Source organism: Poeciliopsis prolifica, unplaced genomic scaffold (genome assembly GCF_027474105.1).
Source record: "Poeciliopsis prolifica strain line A6 unplaced genomic scaffold, Auburn_PproV2 SCAFFOLD061, whole genome shotgun sequence".
NCBI classification, from domain to species: Eukaryota; Metazoa; Chordata; class Actinopteri; order Cyprinodontiformes; family Poeciliidae; genus Poeciliopsis; species Poeciliopsis prolifica.
In genome coordinates, this window is record NW_026562436.1 from 1,079,795 (window position 1) to 1,104,410 (window position 24,616).

Here is a 24,616-nt window from a genome sequence, read left to right on the forward strand (position 1 = left end):
AACTTATTTCTTACACTATCTGCTCCTAAAATAAAAGGTTGCTGCAACGTGCAAATGGGGAGGCAACAGCATTGCTTGGAAATGTAGTCTCTCTGCTGGGAGGAGAACATGATGGCATGGAAAGGTGTGGACGATCCTCAAACCTTTTCCTCCAGCTGGGCCTGCATGGATCAATGAGGGCCCAGATGGTTTTCATGTTTCTGTGAGTGAACTGCCTTCATTTTACTTCAGTTTAGTTTTTATTCACATCCCACATTCAAATTGCATCATTTCTGCCACCCTGTTAAAAAAATAAAAATAAAATCTCATTTTAATGACATAATTTATTTTATGTTTTTTAACAGAGTGGTGGAAACGGGCTTCCATTGATTTCAAACAATGCAAAAGTGTTATTATTTACAAAATATTACGATGTTGGCACTACTAATGGACTTCTAATACAACTTTGCATTAAATGTGTCATTATTTATTAATTGTCATTCGGTAAATTCATAAAGACTCATTCATATTCATATCATGTTCATGTCAGTCTTATCCACACCCTGTCAAATAAAGTATCACTTGTTTTATTCTCTCATCTTTGTGGCATTTAACAAATAGAAATAACCTTTTAATCTTTTTAGTTCTAACTGACCAAAAACAAGAGAAAGTTACTCTGAATTAACTTTCGACAAAGACAAAAAGCTGCATGTCTTCATATTCAGGGTATGTAAACTTCTGGTTTCAACTATATAAAACTGAAATGAGAGAGTAAAGCACGAGGCTCATTTCAGTCTCCAAAGGGAAAAAATGAATTCTATTGAACCCTTTATTTAAAATGTAACAGTGAACGCTGTCGTGCATTATTTATAGTTATTGTTTTTAATTAAAGGTATGTATTATTTATGAGCCTGTCTGGCTTAAATGCAAACTACTGAAATATTTGCATTATCTACACAACTTAGTATGCTTAGAACAGACAGAAGTACATTTGATTTGATAGTGTGCATAAAGTCTGCACACTTAAACGCTGAGAGTTTTATTCAAGCAGCTAAATGATTCCTTATAAGATATTCAAAGCAAAGTATTAATTTCTAGTGACCAGCTGCCAGTGCTGAGAGGAGCATGCTTACACTGTCTTCAGTGATCATTTGCTTTGTCTTGGCTGTGTAGCACCAGATTGTTGTCTGAACCAACCTAAAGGTGATCAGTTTCTTTGCTGTGTGATGATTCATTTCTTTCTGCTAATCAATGCATCACTGTGGTGTCATCTGCAAACTTAACGATGAGGTTTCCTTATATCTGAAGACATAGTCATGTGTAAACAATGTAAATAGCAGAGAGCTGAGAACATGGTCCAGTCAATATAGAAAACAAACTGTGGTCCATAACCATGCTATGATGCACAAATAGTAACTCATCGCTTACATCAGGTGTTTTTCCCCAGGCCTTGAAAACAGCAGTCATCAAACCACTGTTAAAAAAGAACAACCTGGACAAATCACTACTGCAGAATTACAGGCCAATCTCAAATCTCCCATTCATCAGCAAAGTTATTGAAAAAACTGTGTGTAAACAATTAAATAGTTTCCTCATGATGACCAACAGCTTTGACTCTTTCCAGTCTGGTTTTCGTGCTCACCACAGCACGGAGACTGCCCTCGTAAAAGTACTCAATGATATCCATAAATACGGACTGTGGGAGAACCACGGTGCTGGTTCTGTTGGACCTCAGTGCAGCTTTTGACACTGTTGACCATGACATATTACTGAATCGACTTGAAAGTTGGGTTGGACTCTCTGGTTCGGTGCTTGACTGGTTTGAATCCTACCTAAAGAACAGGGATTTCTTTGTTTCAATTGGAAACTTCTCATCAAAGAGGTCAAAGGTCACATGTGGGGTACCCCAAGGTTCAATCCTCTTATTTAATATTTATATTCTCCCACTAGCTCAGGTCATAACAGAAAATAATATTAGCTACCACAACTATGCGGATGACACACAGCTCTACATTACGATGTCACCAGGTGACTCTGAACCATCCAATCACTGAATAAATGTTTAGAGCAGATAAATGTGTGGATGTGCCAAAACTTTCTCCAACTGAACAAAAAATAAAACTGAAGTCATTATTTTTGGACCTAAAGAGGAACGATCTAGAGTCAATGCACAGCTTCAGTTATTACAACTAAAACCTAGCGATCAGCCTGAAACCTGGGAGTAGTGATGGACTCGGACTTGAACCTCCAGAGCCACATAAAGACAGTAACAAAGTCGGCCTTCTATCACCTGAAGAACATCTCCAGGATTAGAGGACTAATGTCTCAGCCAGATCTAGAGAAACTCATTCATGCGTTTGTCTTTAGTCACATTGATTATTGCAACAGCATCTTCACAGGCCTGTCCAACAAATCAATCAAACAGCTGCAGCTGATCCAGAAGCTGCTGCTCGCGTTCTCACTAGAACCAGGAAGATAGAGACATAACACCAGTTTTAAAGTCCCTCCACTGGCTCCCTGTAGCTCAAAGAATAGATTTTAAAATACTGTTGTTAGTTTATAAATCACTGAAAGGTTTAGCACCACAATACATTAAAGATCTGCTGTTGTTGTATCAACCTTCCAGACCTCTCAGGTCTTCGGGTTCTAGTTCTGCTCTGGATCCCCAGAACCAGAACCAAGAGAGGAGAAGCAGCTTTCAGCATCTATGGACCAAAAACTTGGAACAGGCTTCCGGAGAACTGTAGGGCAGCGGAAGCCCTGACTTCCTTCAATCTCAAGTAAAAACGCACCTGTTTAGAGTTGCATTTGAAATGTAATATGTATGGATTTGATTTTGTGGATATGTATGTAATTTTTTTTTTTTTTTAAATTTTTTTCCTGTTGTGGGCAACGGGGCCCGGCGAATACCCGTGGTTAAACGGACGGCGGAGTCCGGCGGTAACAGGCGCTCAAATTCCGTGTCAAAGGGAAGGGGGAAGAAAGGGAAAGAAGAGGGAAGAAGAAAAAAAAGGAAGGGAAAAGAAGGGGAAAAAAAAAAAAAAAAAAAAAAAAAAGAAAAAGAAAACTTGGTATTTTTATTCTATGTTGCATGCCTTTGTGTTTTGTGTTTATGATGTAAAGCACTTTGAAATGCCTTGTAGCTGAAATGTGCTATACAAATAAAATTTGATTGATTGATTGATTGATTGAACTCTATTTTACAATATCCTCAGGTGAATGTTAATCCAGTCAAAGTGGATTTAGGACAAATCCGTGTGGAGAGGTAACACAACTTTATTAAGTTAGTGATGGACTCTGACCTGAACCTTCAGAGTCACATAAAGACAGTCACAAAGTCGGCCTTCTATTACCCAAAGGACATCTCCAGGATGGACATGGAGAAGCAGCATTCAGCTCCAACAAATCTGGAACTGTCAGGCGTAATGCAGGCAAAGGAGGGGAAACCTAAAAAGCTGCTGAAACACTGAGGACTTTTATATTGAGGCTAAAGTCCCATTATTTTAGTGCTGGTTTTGACTAGTAATATTTGGAACATAAATTAATTGAAGTCTGGATTGCATGTTTTTACTGAATGACTCTGTATCTTAGAGAAATCTAAAATACAAACCCATTCAGTAATTTAAATGATTGAAAACTTAATTCTAATAAATAGTTTATTTGCCACTAATAGCTAATAAAACATGACATTTGAAATTAGAATATTATATCAGACCCATGACATTTTAAAACGGAAATCTGAGCTTTATATAAAGTAAGTTTAATACCTGGTTAAATGTTATTTTAAAAAGGAAATTTCAATCTGACAAGACTCGATATTCTGAATTATTGGATGTCTGACCCACTTTTTCAAATTATTTTCATAAATGCAGGATCTTAAAGTTTCTGCAGCTGAAAAAAAAACGTTTGATTAAATTGGCCAGTTATTCAGTTCTTTTGTTCATTAAAAGGCTGCTGTGACCCTGACATTCAGTAAAGGGCATCCAGAACTCGCCCTCCTGTTGTATTGATCAGTGTGTTCTTTAAATACTCCAGAAACACTGTTTAAAGTCCCAGAGAGACTGTGAGCTTTCATCTCACTACTACACAGCTCTCCAAGACTCCTTCTCATATAAAAGGATGAAAGAGAATGGGTGAAGGGTGTCAATGTGCCAAACTCCTTCTGAGGATGAAGTCGGCTGACTGCTAAAGATCTCTGTTCCCTTTTCTGCAGGCAGGCAGCAAAAACAGATGAAGGAGGCTGAATAACTGATGTCATCCTCTCACATCTTTGTTTCTCTGGCTTGTTCCTCCAAGGTACTAAAACTCAGGGATTCTGATTTGTGATCTATAATTCACCAGGCTGGTTGCTGTCAGATGTGAAGAAAAAGGTGAAACTCGTTTCCCCCTCACAACTCAGAGTTCACAACATTTGAAAGAATCGGGTTCATTTTGGCTTCATTAGTTTCCTGATCGTTACCATGACGTATCTGAACTGTAATGTGCCAAATCAGCTGAATGTCTCTGAATATAACAAATAACTTTTTTTTTTTTTTCATTTTCAAATTCTTTTTACGTACAACACAAACTAACCTGACAAATAAAACACGAGGGAAACTTAAACAGTGGCTGATAAGACCACTGCTGGCACACAAGGAGTACATTACTAATAAACATACAAAAACTTAAATAAATACTGGTCAAAGCAAAACTAATACATGTAAATTATACTTCATTGATCCCAAAGGAAAATTAAATATTGTTGTAGCTCATATTAATTGATATGAGTATAAATTAAATCAGAACAGAACCAGGCTGATTTATCAGATGATACTCTCAAGAACAGACTGATAGAATTTCATTTTATTGTTGTTATTGTAATTTTATTGTAACAACGCGTTCAATAAAATACAAAATATGAATAACAGAAGATCTGCAAACCTTGAAGGACCTGAGCTTCCTCAGTAAGACCAGTCTGTCCCACCAAGCCGGTTCTGTGTCAAACACTATTTGAGTGGCTGAAAGAGCAGATATTGCTCTTTCAGCCATTGCTGAAAGAGCAGGTGTGTTGTGGAGGAATTTTAATTCACTGCATTGTAAAACTGATTTAATCCAGCAACTGCGGTGGAAAGATGAAGTTATCCAAGCACTGTTGAGGTGAAAGCACTCAGTCAGGCTGAGTTAATGGATGTTGTACAAGATGAGAGGAAAGACTGCATCAGAGAACTCTGACCCAGTCATTACATTGCACTTTATACACCAGGACAAAAGAAATCCAAAGATATTTACATGAAAGTCTACAAGAGCAACTTCTCAATAGACTGCAGTAAGAACTGACTTTCACACCAGCACTGGCAGACGACCTCCAGAGTGGCATGCTGATGAACCGAGTCTACACAAAGATCAGCAGCATAATAACAGAATCAAAAGTTTTCAAAGTTTAGAAACTCAAGTTTCACAGTCAAGAATGTAGCAAGAAATTACATTTTCCATTACAGTTTCCATTTTCAATCATAAAGACATTTTTAGATGGAGTTGTGACGTGTTGGTTTTACCTCACTCATGTAATGGCCTGATTCTACAGCTCCATAAATTACAGCAGTAAAGCATGACTATGTATATGTGGTAAACGGCTTGTACTTGCATAGCACTTTATGAAGACCAGAGGACCCTAAAGCACCTCACCCTACAGTCAGTCATCCCCTCATTCACACACACACTCACACACTGATGTTGGGAAGCTCTGGACAGTAGCTGCCCTGGGACAGTCTGCAAGAAGTGAGGCTGCTATGAACTGGCAAAGATAAATTATGTTTTTCATTTAGGTTTGGCTTTACAACCAAGGAGTCAATTGAGTAAATCTGATTCAGATGATTGTCGTTCAGCAAATGCTTGTTCTTCAGCCATCAGTTGGGGTCAGTTGGACTGAAGCAAGAAAATACCCAAAATGGGGCAGTGTGCCTTGAGGATCCGAGTTGGGAAACACTGGTCTAATGCCATCATACCATAGAGACGATGGAGGCAAGGAAACAAACACCATAACTAAGGTTCTGGAATACTGTGTAGAACTTCTGTCCTGACTGCAGGCTGCAGGATCCAACAGTCATGCTGGAGTTTGAGAGAATGACCGAGTGAAGACATCTACATCCAAAGTGATCTCATTAGAACAGCAACACTTTTGAATCTTGAACTGAGGTGCAAAAACCAAAGCCAAGAAATGAATCGTGTTACTAATAAACAGAAGGTGAACAGCGGAGGGAGCAGCTGTCAAAATATCTTCCAGGGTGAGATGGAAATAACTGCTGCCAAATCCTCCGGGAGGATGTGGAATAGATGCAGCAGGAATAATATTTAGAATGGTGATTATTGCTGCTGTTATGAAGGCAACAAACTGACTGCAATTCAGCTCATCAGTGATGCTGTTAGACTGCCACCTACTGGCCAGCAGACTTATACTCCCTTTAAGGTCAGATTCAAATTAGGTCAGATGGGAAGTTCTTCTGTGACATGATTCATGGAGTAGATTTGGTAGGATGGTCACCTACAGGAAGAGTCCCACAGTTAAATGTTGCCTCCATTTATATAATAATTCTGTGTTGTTTTTAGATTGAATGACATCCTGCCTTTTGAGATGTCTTCACACAGGCCTCAAGAATGTGACCTATTTAGTTACAAATATGACCCGATTTCTCAATAATGCACCTGAAAAGAAAATCTCTGGTCAGACTGGTGCAAAAGCAAAAACAAAAAGCCAAATCCTCCTAAACACAGACAGGAAGTCACAACATGCCACATGAAATCAGGTCCAGGAAACGCCTTGCATCAGCCGCCTCTTTTGACTTCGTTCCACACGAAGCGCCTAGGAATTTTAACTGATGCCTTATTGTAGTCATACAACATGTTCATGTTGAACACATTTAAGAAACTGAGGTCACCACAGCTAGAGGATTGGACTGATTTCTCCTTCTGTGCAGTCCAGTTCTAATAATCATCCATTATGCATGGAATCTCTTCATGTTTTAGACCAAGATTGAAGGAAAACCTGTAATCTGTAATCAAGGGTGGAAAAACTAAGACGGCAACTACAGGATCTGAAAAGAGAGGAAAAAAACGGCAAGACATAGAAGCAGCAGCCATTAACTTATTTATTATACTGAATTTACGAAAAGTAAAAGTAAACAGTATTGTACATGTTTAGTCTGTAACCAGATGGTTGGTGGTTTTTGAAAAAGTACTCCACTGTACACAAGGCTGATGACATTACAACCTCTTTAGATTCCCACCTTTTGATTTGTTTTTAAAAACACCCAAAAGCAGACGATGTGGACGCTCCGGCACAGACACACCGAAGTAAGGCGGACATGATGGTGGACGACCCCTTCACTGCCATGGAGGTTCAGGAAAAAGGTAGGAGCAGTGGTTCTACTGGGAAATACTGAGGGCTGGAGGAGGGGGAATATCAGCCAATTGTTGGGGTTTCTGCAGCTCGATTAGCAAATTCAAAATCCAAACATTTTCTTCTTGTCACATGAGATGGATGGAAGGTTAAATCCAACATTTACATGAAACATCAATACTTCCAGCTAATAACTCCATCTTGACTAAGTCCTGGGGTTGATTTTAGAAGTATAGGTGCATGCACAAGTTCACAAAATATCCAGCTTAAGATCTTTCCCAAATAATTATGACTGAATATGACAACGTCGGAATAAACTTTGTGCTTATCTAGCCACAAAAATCAGCTTCTTCAAGTTAGCAGAAAACCAAACAGCCCTGAATGTGACACTCGGGCTGAAAACACCTTTTCAATCGGGTTATAAAAACAACAAGCAATAAATAAATCAAGGCATTTCCCACAAGTTTTTAATCCGTCAGCTCGGATAAAAAGAACCTTTCCATAAACAGAAACATGTCATAATGACAGAAACAAGTCATTTGGACTGCAGTTCTGATCTATAATACAGTGGTGATCTTTAACTGACTACAACTGTATGTATATATTTATAAAATGATAAAGCGCTGCTGCAGTATTTCAGATGTTTGCTGTGTAAAAGCTAACTGTCAGAGAGAAAAAGTCTAAACAAACAGACAAAAAAAAAAACAAAAACACATCTAATCTTCGGTCTGGAATGGAAACTTCAACAGTAAATAATATTTAGGTTGATTTAGATTTGATGATATCTTACACCTCACAGGGCTGCGGAGGCAAGAGAGCACCCCAATACTTCAATGGAAACTCAGCAACAGGAGTCCACAGTGTTGGCCCCTCCGCCCTCTGAGGTGTCCTTTGAGGGTCCCTGACGGCCCTCTGGGTGTGACTGTTTGGTAAGTGTGGAGGATGCTGCCACCGTCACCCAACAACAGGAGCAACCCTGGGGTCAACATGGGGCCCCCGGCATACACAAAAGCCTTGATTCTGGGGACCCGCAGTGGTTCAGATCTGGGGCGGGGTTCAGAAAGGACGATGGACAAATTGCTGCAAGATGTCAGGGATGTTCAGCTGCAGGGTGACTGAGGGGGGGGATGTATGTGGGGGGGGGGGGTTCTCAGGGCAGTTCTGATGGGAAGGGGCTGGCGTACGCAGGGTGCCGATCCAAAACTAGAAGGTCTTCCTGTGGATGGCACGCGCTCTGTCTTCTTCATATTCCCGCTTGGACACCCACATCTTCTTAAAGGTGTCCAACGACGCCAAGATGGAGCCGCTGCAGGAGGAGAGGGGGGGGGGGGGCAGAGTCAGCAAACAAAAACATCTACCATTTTGACCAGGATCTGACTTAAAATACAAACACTAATTATTCCAAACAGACATTATTTCTGATACAAAATGAAGCTAAATGGTAAAACAGTGTGAAACAGTCCAGCTGGGTGCTTCATTTGTGAAACAGAGCAGAAGTAAATGTTGACTTCACCGTTACTACCCACTTTCTAGGTTAATAGGCATGGTTAAAACGGAAAAAATAATTCATAAAAATTGAAAATGAAAAAAGTGTAATTCTGGGAAAAAATAAAACAGAATTTGGACAATAGCAACATGGATTAACGGTCCGAGATTGATGGGCAGATTAATTTCTGCCCATTAATCTGGGCAGGGTTAGAGGATGCGATGATGTTAGAGGTCTCACCCGATCCATGTGGAGTACAGCCGTTCCTGGGGAGCAGAGATCTACAAGACAAAAGAAGAAAATACAATCAGAAGGAAAAAAAAAACAGAGAAATAAAATTCACATTTCCACTGGACCCGGTTAGTTAAGTGGCCTGGTATGAATACTGAAGAACAATCTAAACTTCCTGTTGGCTCTCACAAATCCTTCTTTGATTCAAAAGTACATACTGGTGATTTTGGGGATTTCGTCCCTGTCTGATGTCAGATGTTCTCTACGTCTACACTGAAAGACCTCATTCTCTCCCAGGGAGGAAACAGCCTGTATAGAGCTGGGAGTCATTCAGTTACACCATCATGTGACCTTGTAGCAAACATCCAGAACAACGGGCTGAAGCAGAGTTGGATGGTAACTAGTTACATTTACTCAATTACACTTAACTTTTTAAAAAAAAAAAAAAAAAAAGAAGTCCATTTTTAGGAGTATTTTTACTACGCTACACTTTTTACTTCTACTTGAGTAATTTTATTATGGAGTATTTCTACTATTACTTGAGTGACATCTCTGGATTCTTTATCGGCTGAATGAAGAACAAGCATGTTTAAAAAAAAAAATGAGCAGACACACACCTGCGGTTTCTGTTAAATGTTTATAAGTTTTTTATTTCTGGTTACTTGTTTAAATTACTCTCATTTTCATCCTTAAAATACCAAAATTTACACTTATGTTTTAGTCCATCTGATGATGTCATTTTAAAATGTAAAATAATTTGAACATTTACTCAGTACTTTAGAGCTGAGCTTTTACTAAAGACTTTTTTATTCTGACTTGAGTCATTTCTTGGACGGCTCCTTATTACTTTTACTTGAGTAAAAGTTTGTTGAAGTAGTACCACTCTTACTTGGTACAATTTGTGGATACTCTGTCCCCCTTTGGTCTGGAAACAGAGCAGCTGCTTTACTCAATGCATGACCCATTTAGGGGCAGCTTGGTGTTTCAGCAATCCCACAGAGAATGAAGAATGTCCAGATGAGCTCAATCCCGACAGCAGGAGGTGGACCTACCTTGATCTTCACATCTTTTGGTGCGAGCTTTTTGACCTCAGTTAGTAGCCTCTCTCCAAACCCTGACAAGAACCACAAGAGAATCAAACAACAGTCCAGAAGTTTGGAAGAAACTCAGTCTCACAATGTCTTTGTTCAAAAGCTAGGAGGAGGTCTGTGGATTTTATCATATATTTATGCTTCCTTAATGTACATGTGCTTCCATGTTTGCTCACTCAGTCATAATGACAGCATCACCAACCTTTGATCAGTGTTGACCCCCCGCATAGTACGATGGTGGAAAAGAGCGTGCGCCGCAGGTCCATGTCAGACTTCTGGATGGCGTAGGCCAGGACCTCATGGATCCCTGAGCTCTCGTCTCCGATCAGGTCGGGCCTGAACAGCAGCTCTGGGGCACGGAATCTGGCCGGTCCGATCTGACAACGGGACGGATGATTTCAGAACCGCTCTTTCAACATCCCCTCAGAACCGTCACAGACTCTGCTGGACTTACATTTAAAGTGCTTCCATCAGGAAGGACATACTGAGCCTTCTCCGTTTCTAAAGTCTCATCCTTCTGAGGGTTCAGGGACAGGTAGCAGGCTCTCTGAGCAGCGGGAGAAACATCAGATTAGACGCGTTCTCAGCCCAGAGGAGAAGTGTTTGTGTAACAGCCGTCCCCACCTCTTTGATGGTGCGCACCACCTCAAACTCAGCTGATGTGTTGAAGTTGTAGCCTTCCTTGCGCAGCAGCAGACGGAGGTATCGGGAGACATCTCTGCCGGCGATGTCCACACGCATGATGGAGTGTGGGATGGCGAAGCCCTCGTAGATGGGCACCACGTGGGTCACACCGTCACCAGAGTCCAACACCACTCCGGTGGTGCGGCCGGTGGCATATCTACAGTATTAAACACGGGTACAATGTGAATCTGTACTGACAGAGAGCAGCTGGTTAGACTGCCCTCTACATGCAGGGCTGAGTATGGCAGGTAAATGTTGCATTAAATTAAAGGACAGGGAACCTTTGACCTCACAGTCTGAGGATATAAACCAATTAACAGTACAGATGCTATTTTTCAGTCACTTTTATGCTAACCGACACTCAGTCTGTCAAGCTTCTCCTGTTTCAATCAGAATATGAACTTGCCTTCAGAAATAAAGTTAAGAAAGATCAGATATGACATTCTGGTTCCAAACAGACAAGTGATAGTATCAATGCCCCAGCTGACTGTACATGGCTAGAATGATGAATCAGCATCCAGTGTACATCAACTGTATAGATGAAAACTTTAAAATTCAAAACACAAACTTGTCAGAAAGGATTATTACAATGGTGTTATGGCCAGGCTAAGAAAAAAAGAATGTAATAACGAGACAAAAAGTCATACAAGAAATAATACAAGAAAAGTCGTTCAATAAAATGCCGTGATATGAGAGTAAAGTAGTCATATTATGAGAATAAAGTTATAATAATAGTCATAATACCAGAATAAAGTCCTGTGACAAAAAAAAATCAGGTCATTATATTAATAAATTAATAATAATATGAGAAAAAAATAAACTGAAATGATACAAGAACAAAAGTCATAATACTGCACAAAAATTATTATGATACAAGAGTAAAGTAATATTACCAGAATAAAGTTGTAATATTGGTCAAATGAAGTAGTAATTTTATAATCCCTCCCACATGAGAAAGATTTAAAAAAAACTAAAATGAAAAATGCTGAGCATCTTGTGAACTTTAACTTCATGAGCAGAACGCTGAAGTGACTGTGGAAACGACTGAGTCCATTTAGAAGGAAGAACCACGATCCATTTGAGCCGTCAAAGACCTGCTACCATTAAAGCCACTTTTTTCCAGTAATTTTACAAAGTTCTTCTGGTAATATTGTGTTTCATTCTACTAATATTTATCATTTTATTATTGTCATTTAAAATAAGTAAATAAATAAATAATCTCTCATTCTGGCCCCAGATTACTGAACTGTAAGACATGAAACAAAACAGACTGGGGACGCAGCAGTTCTTACAAGCTCAACACGGCCTGCATGGAGATGAAGAGAGCAGGAACGTTGAAGGTCTCAAAGAAGATCTCTGCGGCCTTCTCTCTGTTCTTACTGGGGTTAAGAGGAGCCTCAGTCAGCAGCACAGGATGCTGGCAAACAATCCAAACACAACAGGATCAGCCGCTGCTCAGGAAGCACTCTGTGTGAAAACAGAGTGCCCAGACTGAAGCTCACCTCCTCTGAGAAGGTCTGCAGCTGCTCCTTGGAGTAAACGTACTGCCAGATCCTCTCCATGTCGTTCCAGTCGTTCACTATCCCATGCTCCATCGGGTAGCGCACCGACAGCAAGCCCCTGTGCTCCTGAGGGACACACACAGGTGACAGCATGAACCAAAACAGTCTTCATATTTGCAAAGTTGACTCTTTGAATGCATTTCTAATGGAAGTTTTAGTACAACTTTGCATTAAAAGTGTTATTTACCAAACACAGCAAAGTTGGCCACTTTAATGGACTTTTAATGCAACTTTACATTCAACGTGTCACTATTTGCCAAATGACACTTTATGACAACAGTCATAATTCATGAAGACTCCTTTATGATCATGACAGGTGTTGTGTCAGTCTTATGCACACCCCTTCAAATAAAGTGTTACCAAAAAGAGCTCTACAAGAAAAGGAGGAAAAACGACACAACAAAGAAAGAAAGGAAGGCAGGAAGGAGGAAAGAAATAAAAATGAAAGAAAAAGGAAAAGAAAGAAAGAGAAGGATGAAAAGACAGAAAGAGCAGATAGATGGATAGACGATGTTTAGACAGTGGATAGGGAACACGGTCTGGAAATACTAAATCTCTCAACACTCCAGATTTATTTTTCTCTGCTGGTTCCCGCCGTTCCTGTCCAGTGTGCCGTACCTCTGCCTTGGGTCCGATGAACAGATCTCCCTCCAAGGCTCCAGCCATCACACGCACATGCTTGGGACGTCCCACACTGAATACACACAGTAACGCTATTAAAAACACCGCAACCAGACACAAAAAGGCCTGAGAGCACATTACATTACAAAATAAGCTGGCGGTGTGATTCTAGCAGTGGCTTTTATCCACATGCCCAAATCTGTCAGTTGAACATGTTCAAGCTCAACTCTGGAAACTAAATCTGTGAGGAGATCCACAGGAGGACACTTACTAGTTAGGGAAGCAGTATTTGGGAATCTGGTCACCAGCAAAACCAGCCTTTATGACCCCCGACCCCTAAAGAGAAGAAAAGGGATATTTCACCACGGTTCTGCACTCCTCTACGCTTCAGAAGAGAGAGATCATGAGACTCAGCCACCAACAGTCACACACTCAGCCTGAAGGAACACTGAGCTCCACAGGAAACACTTTGTGCTTTACCGACTGCTTCAGTTGGACTCGTTTGTGATTTGAGATAAACCAACTATAAATGGTTATCTTCTTATGTATCTAAACTAAAATATCAATTTGTTAGGACTATTACTCTGCATCAAACTGATTAAAATTCATGTTGTGGTTAATTTTTCAGGAATTAAACTACAACAAAGTGTGTAATACAAAAGACAGTGACTATTAAGTTCTACAAAAAAAAGGCAGCTGTTATTTAGATATAGATTAATTAACAACTGCTGTGAAAAGAAAATTATTTTGACAATTAAATGCTATTACTGACCAAGGAGGTTGAACTGGGCTTATGAAGTAAATCATCTCAACAGTCTCAGAGTGTCAGCATTGTTGTCTGAGTCCAGCTCTGTACAGGTAACTGCTAGGATTCAGAAATCCTGTCTGATGTCGAGTCAAAGACGTCTGTTTCTGACTGGATGACAGTATGGACTCAGGTCCTAATCATGTCCTGAGGATGTCCCTGTTCAACAGGAACAGCTCAGAGCATGCACTGCAGCAGAGTCCTGCCACACTATTAAAAACCTTCTGGTCTTCACAAGACTAGACTGTTTTTGTTTTGAAGGATATTTTCTTTGAAACCTTTAAAATTCCAATACTGTTAAGTGAAAACACCCAAGGGTTTGATAAAATGTCTCATTGTTCATTCTCACCCAGTAAAATCTGACTATTGTTGCTTTAATATGTGTACACAGGGTGTTTCCTAAAACAGTGTTAGCTTGTAGCTTCCGTTGAAACCTGTGGATAACCGAGTTCCTCATGAAGTTATTCATATGTTCCTGTATCTTGCAGAGCTGAATGAAGCCTTTTACAATGACTCTTCTCCATAATAGTACACACCGCTACAGCTAACCGGTTAGCAGCTTTAGCTCAGGTCCCTTCTACATGAAGCTCCAGTTATTCTTAACTGAAGCTTCTACTGGTAGCATTCCAATAGGAACATTGGGAAGCTGTGTGTGGAACTGGTGCTCAGGAAAAAAACGTCCGCCCGTGGATTTTCCCCTGTATAATCGCAGCTGTAACACAAAGGTAATGTAGGCTAACGGCCATTACCAAGCGGCCTTGGTTTGGGTGTGGATGAATGACATCATCATACTTACATTATCAATAACCACCGGCTGGTTAGCTAAAATGTCATAGGACTCCATGACGGACAGGGTTTTTCAGACACGTTCCTAGCGAGCCGCGAGCGTCACCGTCTTCGTTTAGTGTTGTAAGCATGTAAAAAAATAACGCCCTGTCACTGTGCAGTCCGCCGCCGCTGCTTCTGCCTGCTGCCTCCCCACAACAACAAACGCAACACCACAGCGTCCGCGTGACTGACCGTGACGACAGCCTATCAGGTTGGGGAAAGCTTTTGACTGACAGCGAATATAGCCAATAATAAGGCTTAATTCGACGTCTGCCCATCAGCGGGAGCAGTGGCTTTTATGAACCAGTGGAATCTTGTGTTGTAGTACTGCTGCTGTTGCCTGTCTGTAGATAACAGAATGGATGCTTTATGTATATATATTTTTACCGTATGTAAAAGATTACTTAGCGCAGATAAGGAGATGAATAACTTCTGACTGAAGATATTTTGTGATTATGTGTCAGTAAGATGATCCTCTGGGATATCTATAATATTCTTGATTTAATGAAGAAATAAATCAAGAACCTGATTAAGTTACTGGCTCTCATTATGCTGATGAAAATATTACACAACAGACTTAAAGAATGTCTGCAGCATTTTTTGCAGACACTGAAGGACATAAGTTTTTAAATGCAAGAAGCAAAATTTTGTGAAGAGAAGTTGATAGGAAGAAAGTTTTTTTCATAGTAAATCAGAATCAGCTTTATTTACCAACTTTTTGCCTTCAAATTTGAATTTGTTTCCTCTTCGTTCTCAATTAAGACATTCGAAATGTCTTCATTCACTCAAAAACGAGAAATTAAAAATAAAATAAATAAAATAATTTTTGGAAATAGGTTGTCATGACTCGTCATCACAAAATATTATCAGTACCTAGACTTCTGTCCAAAACAGTAACAAAAAACACTTGAACTGCTTGGAATTAACTTATTCTAGAGACAAATCAAAGATGTTTTCGAAAATTTCTTGATCAATAGCAGGCAACTAGGTTTGAGAAAAAATTGGCAGTGAAATAATAACTAAGTAGTCAAAACACGTCTTGACTTTACTTGGTCCACACTAAATTCGCCTCTGCAAATAGATTCTGACGCTACTCTTTACCCAATTTTTTCTACATTTTGTAATTAACGTGAACCCATCAACAGACGTCACATACCCTTGACCAATCAGGCAGCAGCTGAAGGTGAAACCAGAGAAGCAGCAAAACACAACACGTCGGCGATAGCAGTGGAAAGGTTTTCTGTATGACAGGTAGGCAGCGGTTTAACAGTGTCGCAAAAATGGTTCGCTGGGTCATTTTTAGAGGTATTTGTTTACTATATTCTCTCCTTATGACGTTCGCGGTTTGTTAATTATATTTGGGTAAAGTTGTAGTAGCCTCCGTTGCTAACCTTGTTAGCTGTAGCATGACAGCGCTGAAGTTAGCTTCCGATCTGTCACTTGATTAAAAAGGGATGTTCACTGACGAAGCTAAAGTTCGTTTCCAGTTCTAGCTTCCGATTCGGAAATGCTAAAGGGCGATTCCACCTAATTTATTACTACGTTCCGCATTTTTAATCGACTCTAGTTTAAAAACTACAACACCTAGACTCTAAAAACATTGGCTGTATTTTTATGCCCTAATAGCAGAATATTTAAAACCATGTTTGTGATTCATGAAACCTTTTTCTGATATATGAAACTTTACTTAACAGACTGCTGCAGAGGATCTTTCCTTCCAACAACCATCACCATCTGCAATAACTCTTTGAAGAGTTACACCAACATTTAATTTCCTATTGGGATTAATAATTAATTGAATTATAATTGAATTAGATTTTTTTTAACTGAATGGAGCAAGTCTAAACATTAGTGAAGTTTCATAAATCACATAAAAGTTTCACAAATCCCAAACATGGATTAAAACATTCTGCTATTAGAGCAGAATAATCTAGTCCAGGTTTGAAGACTATAAGTTTTGGAATCAGAGCAGTTCTAATATGTGCTAGATGAAAAAAGGGTAAAAATTGCATTTAATTTGCACCTTGAGAACTGGAGCTGGAGTAGTTCTGATACGATCCAAATGGTAAAATCAACCTTCATTGAAGTTTCACAAATCAGATAAAAGTTTCACAAATCACAAACATGGTTCTAAATATTCTGCTATTAGAGCAGAATAATCCAGTCCAGGTTTAAAGAGTCTGGTGTTGCAGTTTTTAAACTAGAGTCAATTAAAGATTCGGAAGCTGGAATTGGAATTGGAAATTAACTTCTGGTTTGTTAGAATTCTGGAGTACGTTTGATTCACTCAAAGTCAACATTTAAAAGACTTAAACTAGTCAAACCTCTGAGAAAGATCCTAACTTGGTGACAGACTGGTTGAATCATAGCAAGATCTGAGAGCTTTTTATGCTGTAGAAAACACAGCAGATCCCAACGCTCCTAAGTGCAGACGTAAAACTTTATTTACTTAGCACGTTTCGAGATGAAAATTACAATCTGCTTCAACAAACAGAATAAAAACAAGACAAACGAAAGCAGACTTTAAAAGATAAATTACAAGTTATTTTTGGCAGCAATTTTTCAGTGTTTGACTTTCTGATTACTGTGTGCGGAAGAACCAGAATTACCATTCCCAGTGACTGAGATAATTCAGTTATTGTCTTCCACTAATATTGATGTTAATATATTCTAGGCTTCAAGAAGAAAAGATTCATTGTATGCAGCAAATTTACATCTAAAAATTTGACCTGCCCTGTTCCATTAGCTTTAAGATCAACTTAACTTTATTGCCAGCAATAACTCTGTTATGTGTATTTTTGTTTCCCAGGTTCTTGCTGGAGTTAGATGGGTCCATCAGAACCTGTTCTGTAACGTCATGGCCCTGACAGAGGAGCAGTCTGAGAAGTAATGCTCCTTTTCATTCTTCATTTGAATATTTTGTAGAATCTGAGCAAACCCTCACCACACATTATATATAAACAGACTTCTAGTTGATCTAAATAATTTCTAATGTTGTAAAAAAAATGCTTACATTTTATTGTACTACTTTGAGAAAGTTGTTTTACTTGTATTTTGAAATACAACCACCACCTGTAAGAACAGCTTCTGTATCTTGTGCTTAAAAACATCCTTAAATACATATGTTTATAAAATAAACATATTTAATAAATATTCTCCAAACTGGTCAGCCATTCTCTGTCTTAGCATATTTTTGATTATTTAAAAATATTTTTTAAGTGATTATTTGAACATTGTTGTTTTTTTGTTTGTTTTTTTTAGTAACTTAAAGCATTTGAAAAACTCTTGACACTTTACAAGTATTATGTGAGCTTTTATTTCCTCATTAAAATCCATATCTGGAGAGTTTCTGTGATAGATTTTTTTATTTTTCTTCATGCTCCTTTGTATGGTTGTGCAGGCTTAACAGAGAAACGTTATGTTGCTGCAGGCGGATTGTGTGAAAGAGCAGGAGCTTCTTAAAGAGACAGAGGCCCCATTTCAAAGTGTTAATTTGCAAAGTGAAATTTCTTTTAAGTAACGTTTAACATAAACAGCATTTTTATTACAACTAAAGGTAACATTTGTCTGATTGTTGTATAATTGGCATAATGGGCCTGGAAAATACATAATAATATGCATTTTATTGGCCGTAAATGGATTATCCAGTACTAAATTATTGTACTAATTTATAAACTCTGAAGTGTAAATGTTGTTAGTGGGTGGTGAAAATATTTTCTGATATGTAAAATAATTTTTGATACTTTCTCGGTAGTTTTAAGAATCTTTGTGGGATATTTCAAAAGTATTTAACAGGTATTGATCTGACTTTGTGTGTTAAAATGCCCTTTTATTTACCAGAATTAGTTTCTTCAGTTGGTCAGTTCATGTTGAGTTTGCACTCAGCTTAAAGTGTAATGCTTATAAATTTACTGACTTTCTCTGTATAAATCTTTAAACACAGCTGACCTCTATGTGAAGCTTTGCTGAGTGTGTGCATGTGTGTGTGTTTGCAGACACTGCTGGGTGTGTTTCGCCACTGAGCGGGACGACCGGGGCGCAGAGTGGGTTAGCCCCTGCAGGTGTAAAGGCTGCACGAAATGGATCCACCAGTCGTGTCTGCAGCGCTGGCTGGACGAGAAGCAGAAAGGAAACGGCGGCGGCGCCGTTAACTGTCCGCAGTGTGGCACCGAGTACTGCATCATTTTCCCCAAGATGGGTGAGGACTGGAGCAACCTTTGACTGGACCGTACCATGTGTCAGGATCCTCTCTTGTAGCTTTTATCTAAAGAGAGTTGGAATCTGTATCCAGGCCTAGCAAAGCTTTAGAGCTTTTTCTAGCAGCTCAAATGTTTCCTCCAGCACCCTACAGGCAAAAAAATGCAACTACAAGAGTTGAAGAACGTTTTAGAATTTGAATTTGTAATCATTTGCCCCAACCCTACATGTAAATGATTGTTGTTCAAATCGCTCAGCAAAGACGCACAACTCTCAGTTTTTAGACACCGACAAGAAAGTAAGACAAGTCAACAATTGGATCATTTGTGTTGTGTTCTGTGATGTGACTGATCCGGTTCTGTTCTGGTCCCCCAGGCCCACTGGTGTACTTCCTGCAACAGGCAGACAGAGCCCTGTCCCGCGCCAGCCCCTTTGCTGCAGTCGGAGTGGTTGTTGGGACGGTGTACTGGTCAGCAGTCACCTACGGAGCCGTGACCGTCATGCAGGTGCGGTCAGGTGCATGAAGGAACCACTGAGCCGTCACCGTCTGCAGCGGCCTCATCTTTCTGGTTCCCCCTGCAGGTGGTGGGGCATAAGAAGGGTCTGTTTGTGATGGAGCGAGCTGACCCTCTGTTTCTGCTCATGGGCCTGCCAACCATCCCGGTGCTGCTGGTCCTGGGAAAGATGATCCGCTGGGAGGATTACTTAGTGAGGCTGTGGCAGAGATACTCCTATAAACATGGCCCTTCATCGGGTGTGTAACACATTATCTTCCTCACTGAGCCCCCTGTTGATCCTGGCTTTGTTTTGTTGGGCCTTCAGTTGTTTGAAAATGCTTTTTATATGACATAGAATAAATTTGAATTTGGAATTTAATGCCTTGAAATTGGGCCTCTGTCTCTTTAAGAATCTCCTGCTCCTTCTGAAACTCCCCCTTCAGAACGTCATCACAACATGGTTTTTAACAGCATTGCTGTGAGACGTAGCTCCTATAATCATCTTAGCAGATCCACAGTTCCACCAAGTGTTTGCTAATTGCTGCTGGCTAGTCTGAAGGAGATGAGTGGGGGAGGACTGCTCTCTGCTCTGGGAGGCACAAGCTTGGAAGCTGCAGCTCTGAGATTCAAGGATTTTTCAAACATATCAAAAACCAAGGCAACAAACACTCTTGGTATATTTTTGATGAAGGCATAAAATTATAACATGATGTACAGCTCAAAAAAGTCATTTACATAAGATCATTCTTTGATTAAATATCAGCTTCCTAAATGGCATTTCACTCAGTGGGAGCCTCAGTTCTACTGGTTAGCTCTTCAACAGCACATTCTCAGTTAATACAGTGTGTATGCCTCAGGCGGTGGCGGTTATCTGCCGCGTCTGCGTGCCGAGGGTCCCGGCGCTGGAGACCACCTGTCTGTATCCAGAACTCTGTGTGGGGCTCTCATCTTTCCCTCCATAGCCAGTCTGGTGGGGCGGCTGCTGTTCAGACGGGTTTCCTCCAACCTGCAGCGCACCATACTGGTGAGTCCACCTGGGAACTGGGGGATTCCCAGCACAATGCGTTTCATCTTAATGAACAATGGGATGTTAGAGCAAAGATGGAATTCAATGAACAAAATAGAATCCACTATAAAATGCAGAATTTTACAGAATTAGCTGATATCTGTGAGAAGGGAAGGACATGCAGTAGTTTGTGTCGTTTTGGTTTATTCTCCTGTACCTGCTGTCACCCGGTGAGGAGCGGCTCTGCTCTCCACATAGACGGAATGAACCAGCCAGCCATGGAACTAAAACCTGATAACACTGATAACTTCAAGAAAACCCCTCATAGCACAAGGTTCAGGGCCAGCACGTTTTATGAAACAGGAGAAACTTTCTGTATGTTTTGTCAGCACACAGTTGACAGGAGGGGCAACGATACGACTACTCAGAAACAGATGAAGGCGGCTGGCTGCAGCCAGTCACCTGCTAACAGCAACGTTCTGTTGAACCACAGCTGGTTGCTTCATTTGTGAAACAAAGCAGAAGTGAATGTTGACTACTGGATATTGATGTGCTAAATACTTGTCATTTACACCATTATTACCTACTTTGTGGGTTAATAGGTATGTTTCAAATGGAATTCAGAAAAATGGGAATTTGAAGAGAATAAAAAAAAAGAATATTAAAAATTTTAGAACATCTAGACATTAAAATGTTTACCTGGCAATTTTTGCCAATTAATTCAACCTCAGTCAGATTGTGCTCGAAATATTGACTTTGTTGCCAATATTACAACTTTATTCTCATGATATTATGACTTTATTCTTGTCATTTTATTTTTCCTCAGTATGGCCCTAATACCTTGTCATATTTCAGCTCTCGTATGAATTTTCTCTCAAGGTTTCTGTTTTCTATATGTCCTACCATTTGTCTCCACAGGGGGGCATTGCATTCGTGCTGATCAAAGGCATACTGAAAGTGTATTTCAAACAGCAGCAGTACATCATGCAGGCCAACAGACACATCCTCAACTATCCGGAGAACCACAAGAACCGACCGGGGAGCGAGGGCGAGGACAACACAGAGGACAGCGGGAATGAGTGACCGCTTGTCCCCCGAGAGGACGGCAGGAACGAGTGACCGCTTGTCCCCCTAGTGGATGAGGACAGAGAGACAGCGGGACGCAGGGTGTGTGTCCTGGACTGAATGATAATCACAGGTGATCCTTTGTTGCCTTAAATTCTCCCAAATGAACTGAACAGATCAGCTCTGACCTCATCTGTTGTCATGACGATGAAAAGCTTCAGATGATGACCTGTAGTTGTACTACTTTCCTTTGTTTAGAAGCAGCTGAATGACTACATGTTCTATGCAAAAGGAACTATTTTTTTGTTTCCCAGACCTTGTTTTCATTGGTGCTTGTTGAACTTTGCCAATAAACGACATTCTTCCCTTCTTGGTTCTGATTGGTCGGTCTGTCTGCTGATGAGGCTCACCTGCTGTTTCCACTCAGAAGATGATAAACTTTAAAACAGTTCTGCGTTCTTTTACATAGTCGCTCATTAATAATTACTACCATCACATTCTCACAGAAAAACCTGTTTTTTATTTTTTTAGATCTGGATTAAGGAAAAAAAAAGAGTACATTTAAAACCTGGAAATATCAATGGAAATATCTGCAATAAATTCAAAACACTTTTATTTCTGATTATAAAACCAATGCCTACAAGGTCCTGAGGCCACAAAGGGAAAATTATTAGTTTTTTCCTGATTGAATATAATATACACAATGTTAGCATGATAATGGATTTTATGCTGACTTCTGTGCTCCTGGTTTTCATGATGCCTCCTCTTTTTGTGTCATCCATTTGTCTCAGTCTGAATACAGATCACAGAGGCAGTCATGTGTTTTGTTAAACGTGTTTCTTTCTGGATTCAAATTGCTGTAAATGAGGAAAACAAAAAAAATGTAATTTTTTGCCAAATAAAGATGTTGAAGAGCTTAACTGTACATGTAGTGTGTGTTTCGTGTTTATAAGTCTGAATAAATCCAGTAATTTTACAAATAAAATATTTCACTCCAGAAGCACAGCACATGGTGGTTCTACAAAAGGTCCACTCAGAATACTGAATAGGAATACAAAGGCATGCCACACTTTTTGTATGTAAAAATCTGAAAGGTGTATTCTTTTTTTCCCCACTAAATAAATATGCAGATTTTCAGTCTAGTCTATGGTACAGGCCTAATACATTTCAGGAGATTTGTTGATTTAAGACGCAATAAAAAAGATTCAAATGAATATTTTTGCAACAAACTTGTAAACAGACCTAGAGTAGGAATTTCTTAAGAGAATGTTCTATTATGAGACAAAAGTTGTACAAGAATTAAGTCACAACAGCTGTAAGAGTCACATTACAAAAATAAACTTACTTTATTCTAGTGATTTCACTTTTTTATGGAAATATGTCTATTTCCATAAAAAAATGGAAATAACAGACTAAAATTGTATTAGTCTGTTAATAATACAACTTTATTCATATGTTATGAGTGCCACATTAATGAGGGAGAATAGATTGGTGACTTATTTATTAATGTCTTTAAAATAAGTTTACATACATTTCCTCAGTATTGTCTGTTTGGCAAACCAATCTGGACCCAAACCTTGACTTCCTGGCTGATGACTTTAGATGTTGCTTCAATATTCCCACATCGTGTTCTTTCTTTCTTCTATTTAATGAAGCGCACCAGATCCGTCTGCAACAACACAGCATGATGCTGCCAGCCGAGCTGCATAGTGTTCCCCATGTTTCTTCCAAGTGTAACAAAGGTCATCATCTCTTTAGTCCACTTTAGTTTCGTCTGACCTCAGGACACGTCTAGAACATGAAGGTCTTTGTGGACATTTGCGTCTGTTTTTATTTTATGATTAAAACCTTCTTCCTCACTGAATGGCCTTTCAGCCCATGTTGGTACATGTTGGTGTTGAAGTTGTGCAAATAAATTCTGCATTTCTTTTTATCAAATGCAAAACCAAAGTCAAATTACATTTTAACTGACTCTAGTGAACAGATTACCGGTAGTCCATGCTGAATCTGCTTCAGAGACTGTTTGCCTTCCTCAGCTCTGTTGCAAAACCAGCCAGCTGCTTGGTGGATTCCTTACATTACCTGAGTTGAGGGTGCTGCTGATTGGACCAGATTTCTTTCACCTGCTGAGAAGTGCTGCACTGTGGCACACTAATGTGTGTGTTTATGCACCGACATCTGAACCCATGAGCAGATCTGCAGAACTGTTATTTTCCTCCAGAACTTTGACCTGCCTGGATGTGATGGTCAGGAAGCCAACCTGAGAGGCTCCAACATGAAGGGAGCCATCTTTGAGGAGATGCTGACCCTCTGCACATGAAACCTCCACCTACTTCCTGCTCAGATGAAGGGCGAAACATCTTGTTTCTAACCATGACTCTCTGTCAGAGGTGGACCAACATTTTTCTCTTTTGGTGAGGACCTGGCTATCATAGACAATTACATTTTCCAAGTTTGTATCATTCATCTGCTGTAGTGTAAAGTCAATGACCACATTTGAAGCATCAGTAAAAAGCAGAAAAGTCTGGATTAGAGAGAATGGATGAAGCACATTTTTATAAACATGAAATCTGAATGAATCAAAAGCAATAAAATGCCTGGAAATAACTATACAGTGCCAGACAATGGAGTATGGTATGAAAGCTGCTGATTGGCTCACCCGTCCCTTGTTGGTGATGGTTAAATTTGGTTTGCTCAGGTCAGATGTTTCTGCCGGCTGCTAACTGAGAATCCAACTTTCTGTTAACAGTCTCAAAAAGTCAATTTTACAATGATACTGTGTGGCTGCAATACACATAATACTGCCCTTTAAATGTCAACATATAAGTAGCCTGAAAAATGAACAACTTGGTGCAAAGGGCAATTAAAACTGCTGCTGCTTTAGCACTACAGTAGAAAAGGTAATCGGATTATAGCTTTAAAATATATTGAAATAAAAGGTTGATGGTTTTCAATTTTTTTCAAATGATAAATTATTATAACTCTTCAGATAACCTATTAATTTTGTGGGTTTTTTGCCACTTTTAGCCTTCTGTTGAAGGAATATAATCTGGAACCTTCACTTTATAGAAAAGGTTACAGTTCATTTATAGGAAAGTTCAAAGTTAACAGTTTAAACTTTGAAGCAGATAAGACTGGGAGGAAGGGAAGTCAGAAGGACACTGACTGCACCATCAATCTTATCCTTAA

At 39.6% G+C, this 24,616-nt stretch overlaps 2 protein-coding genes across 3 annotated transcripts; one reads left to right on the forward strand and one right to left on the reverse strand.

Moving 5' to 3' along the window:
- Positions 1-7,085: 7,085 nt before the first annotated feature.
- Positions 7,086-14,845, reverse strand: actr1b (actin related protein 1B). Its single transcript, XM_055060622.1, has 11 exons — positions 14,631-14,845; positions 13,301-13,365; positions 13,027-13,102; positions 12,349-12,474; positions 12,139-12,263; positions 10,787-11,003; positions 10,617-10,709; positions 10,365-10,539; positions 10,124-10,185; positions 9,081-9,121; positions 7,086-8,660 (listed from the first exon to the last, which is right to left on the reverse strand). The coding sequence occupies exons 1-11, from the start codon at positions 14,676-14,678 to the stop codon at positions 8,558-8,560; spliced, it is 1,131 nt and encodes a 376-aa protein (XP_054916597.1). The 5' UTR covers positions 14,679-14,845; the 3' UTR covers positions 7,086-8,557.
- Positions 14,470-22,352, forward strand: marchf5l (membrane-associated ring finger (C3HC4) 5, like). Of its 2 annotated transcripts, XM_055060624.1 has the most exons (8): positions 14,470-14,559; positions 15,808-15,913; positions 17,472-17,548; positions 18,658-18,860; positions 19,235-19,365; positions 19,442-19,613; positions 20,214-20,380; positions 21,281-22,352. In XM_055060624.1, the coding sequence occupies exons 3-8, from the start codon at positions 17,520-17,522 to the stop codon at positions 21,443-21,445; spliced, it is 867 nt and encodes a 288-aa protein (XP_054916599.1). In that variant the 5' UTR covers positions 14,470-14,559; positions 15,808-15,913; positions 17,472-17,519; the 3' UTR covers positions 21,446-22,352. The 2 variants fall into 2 exon arrangements, with proteins under 2 accessions (XP_054916599.1, XP_054916600.1); XM_055060625.1 differs by lacking the exon at positions 14,470-14,559 and having other exon boundaries at positions 15,877-15,967.
- Positions 22,353-24,616: the final 2,264 nt, after the last annotated feature.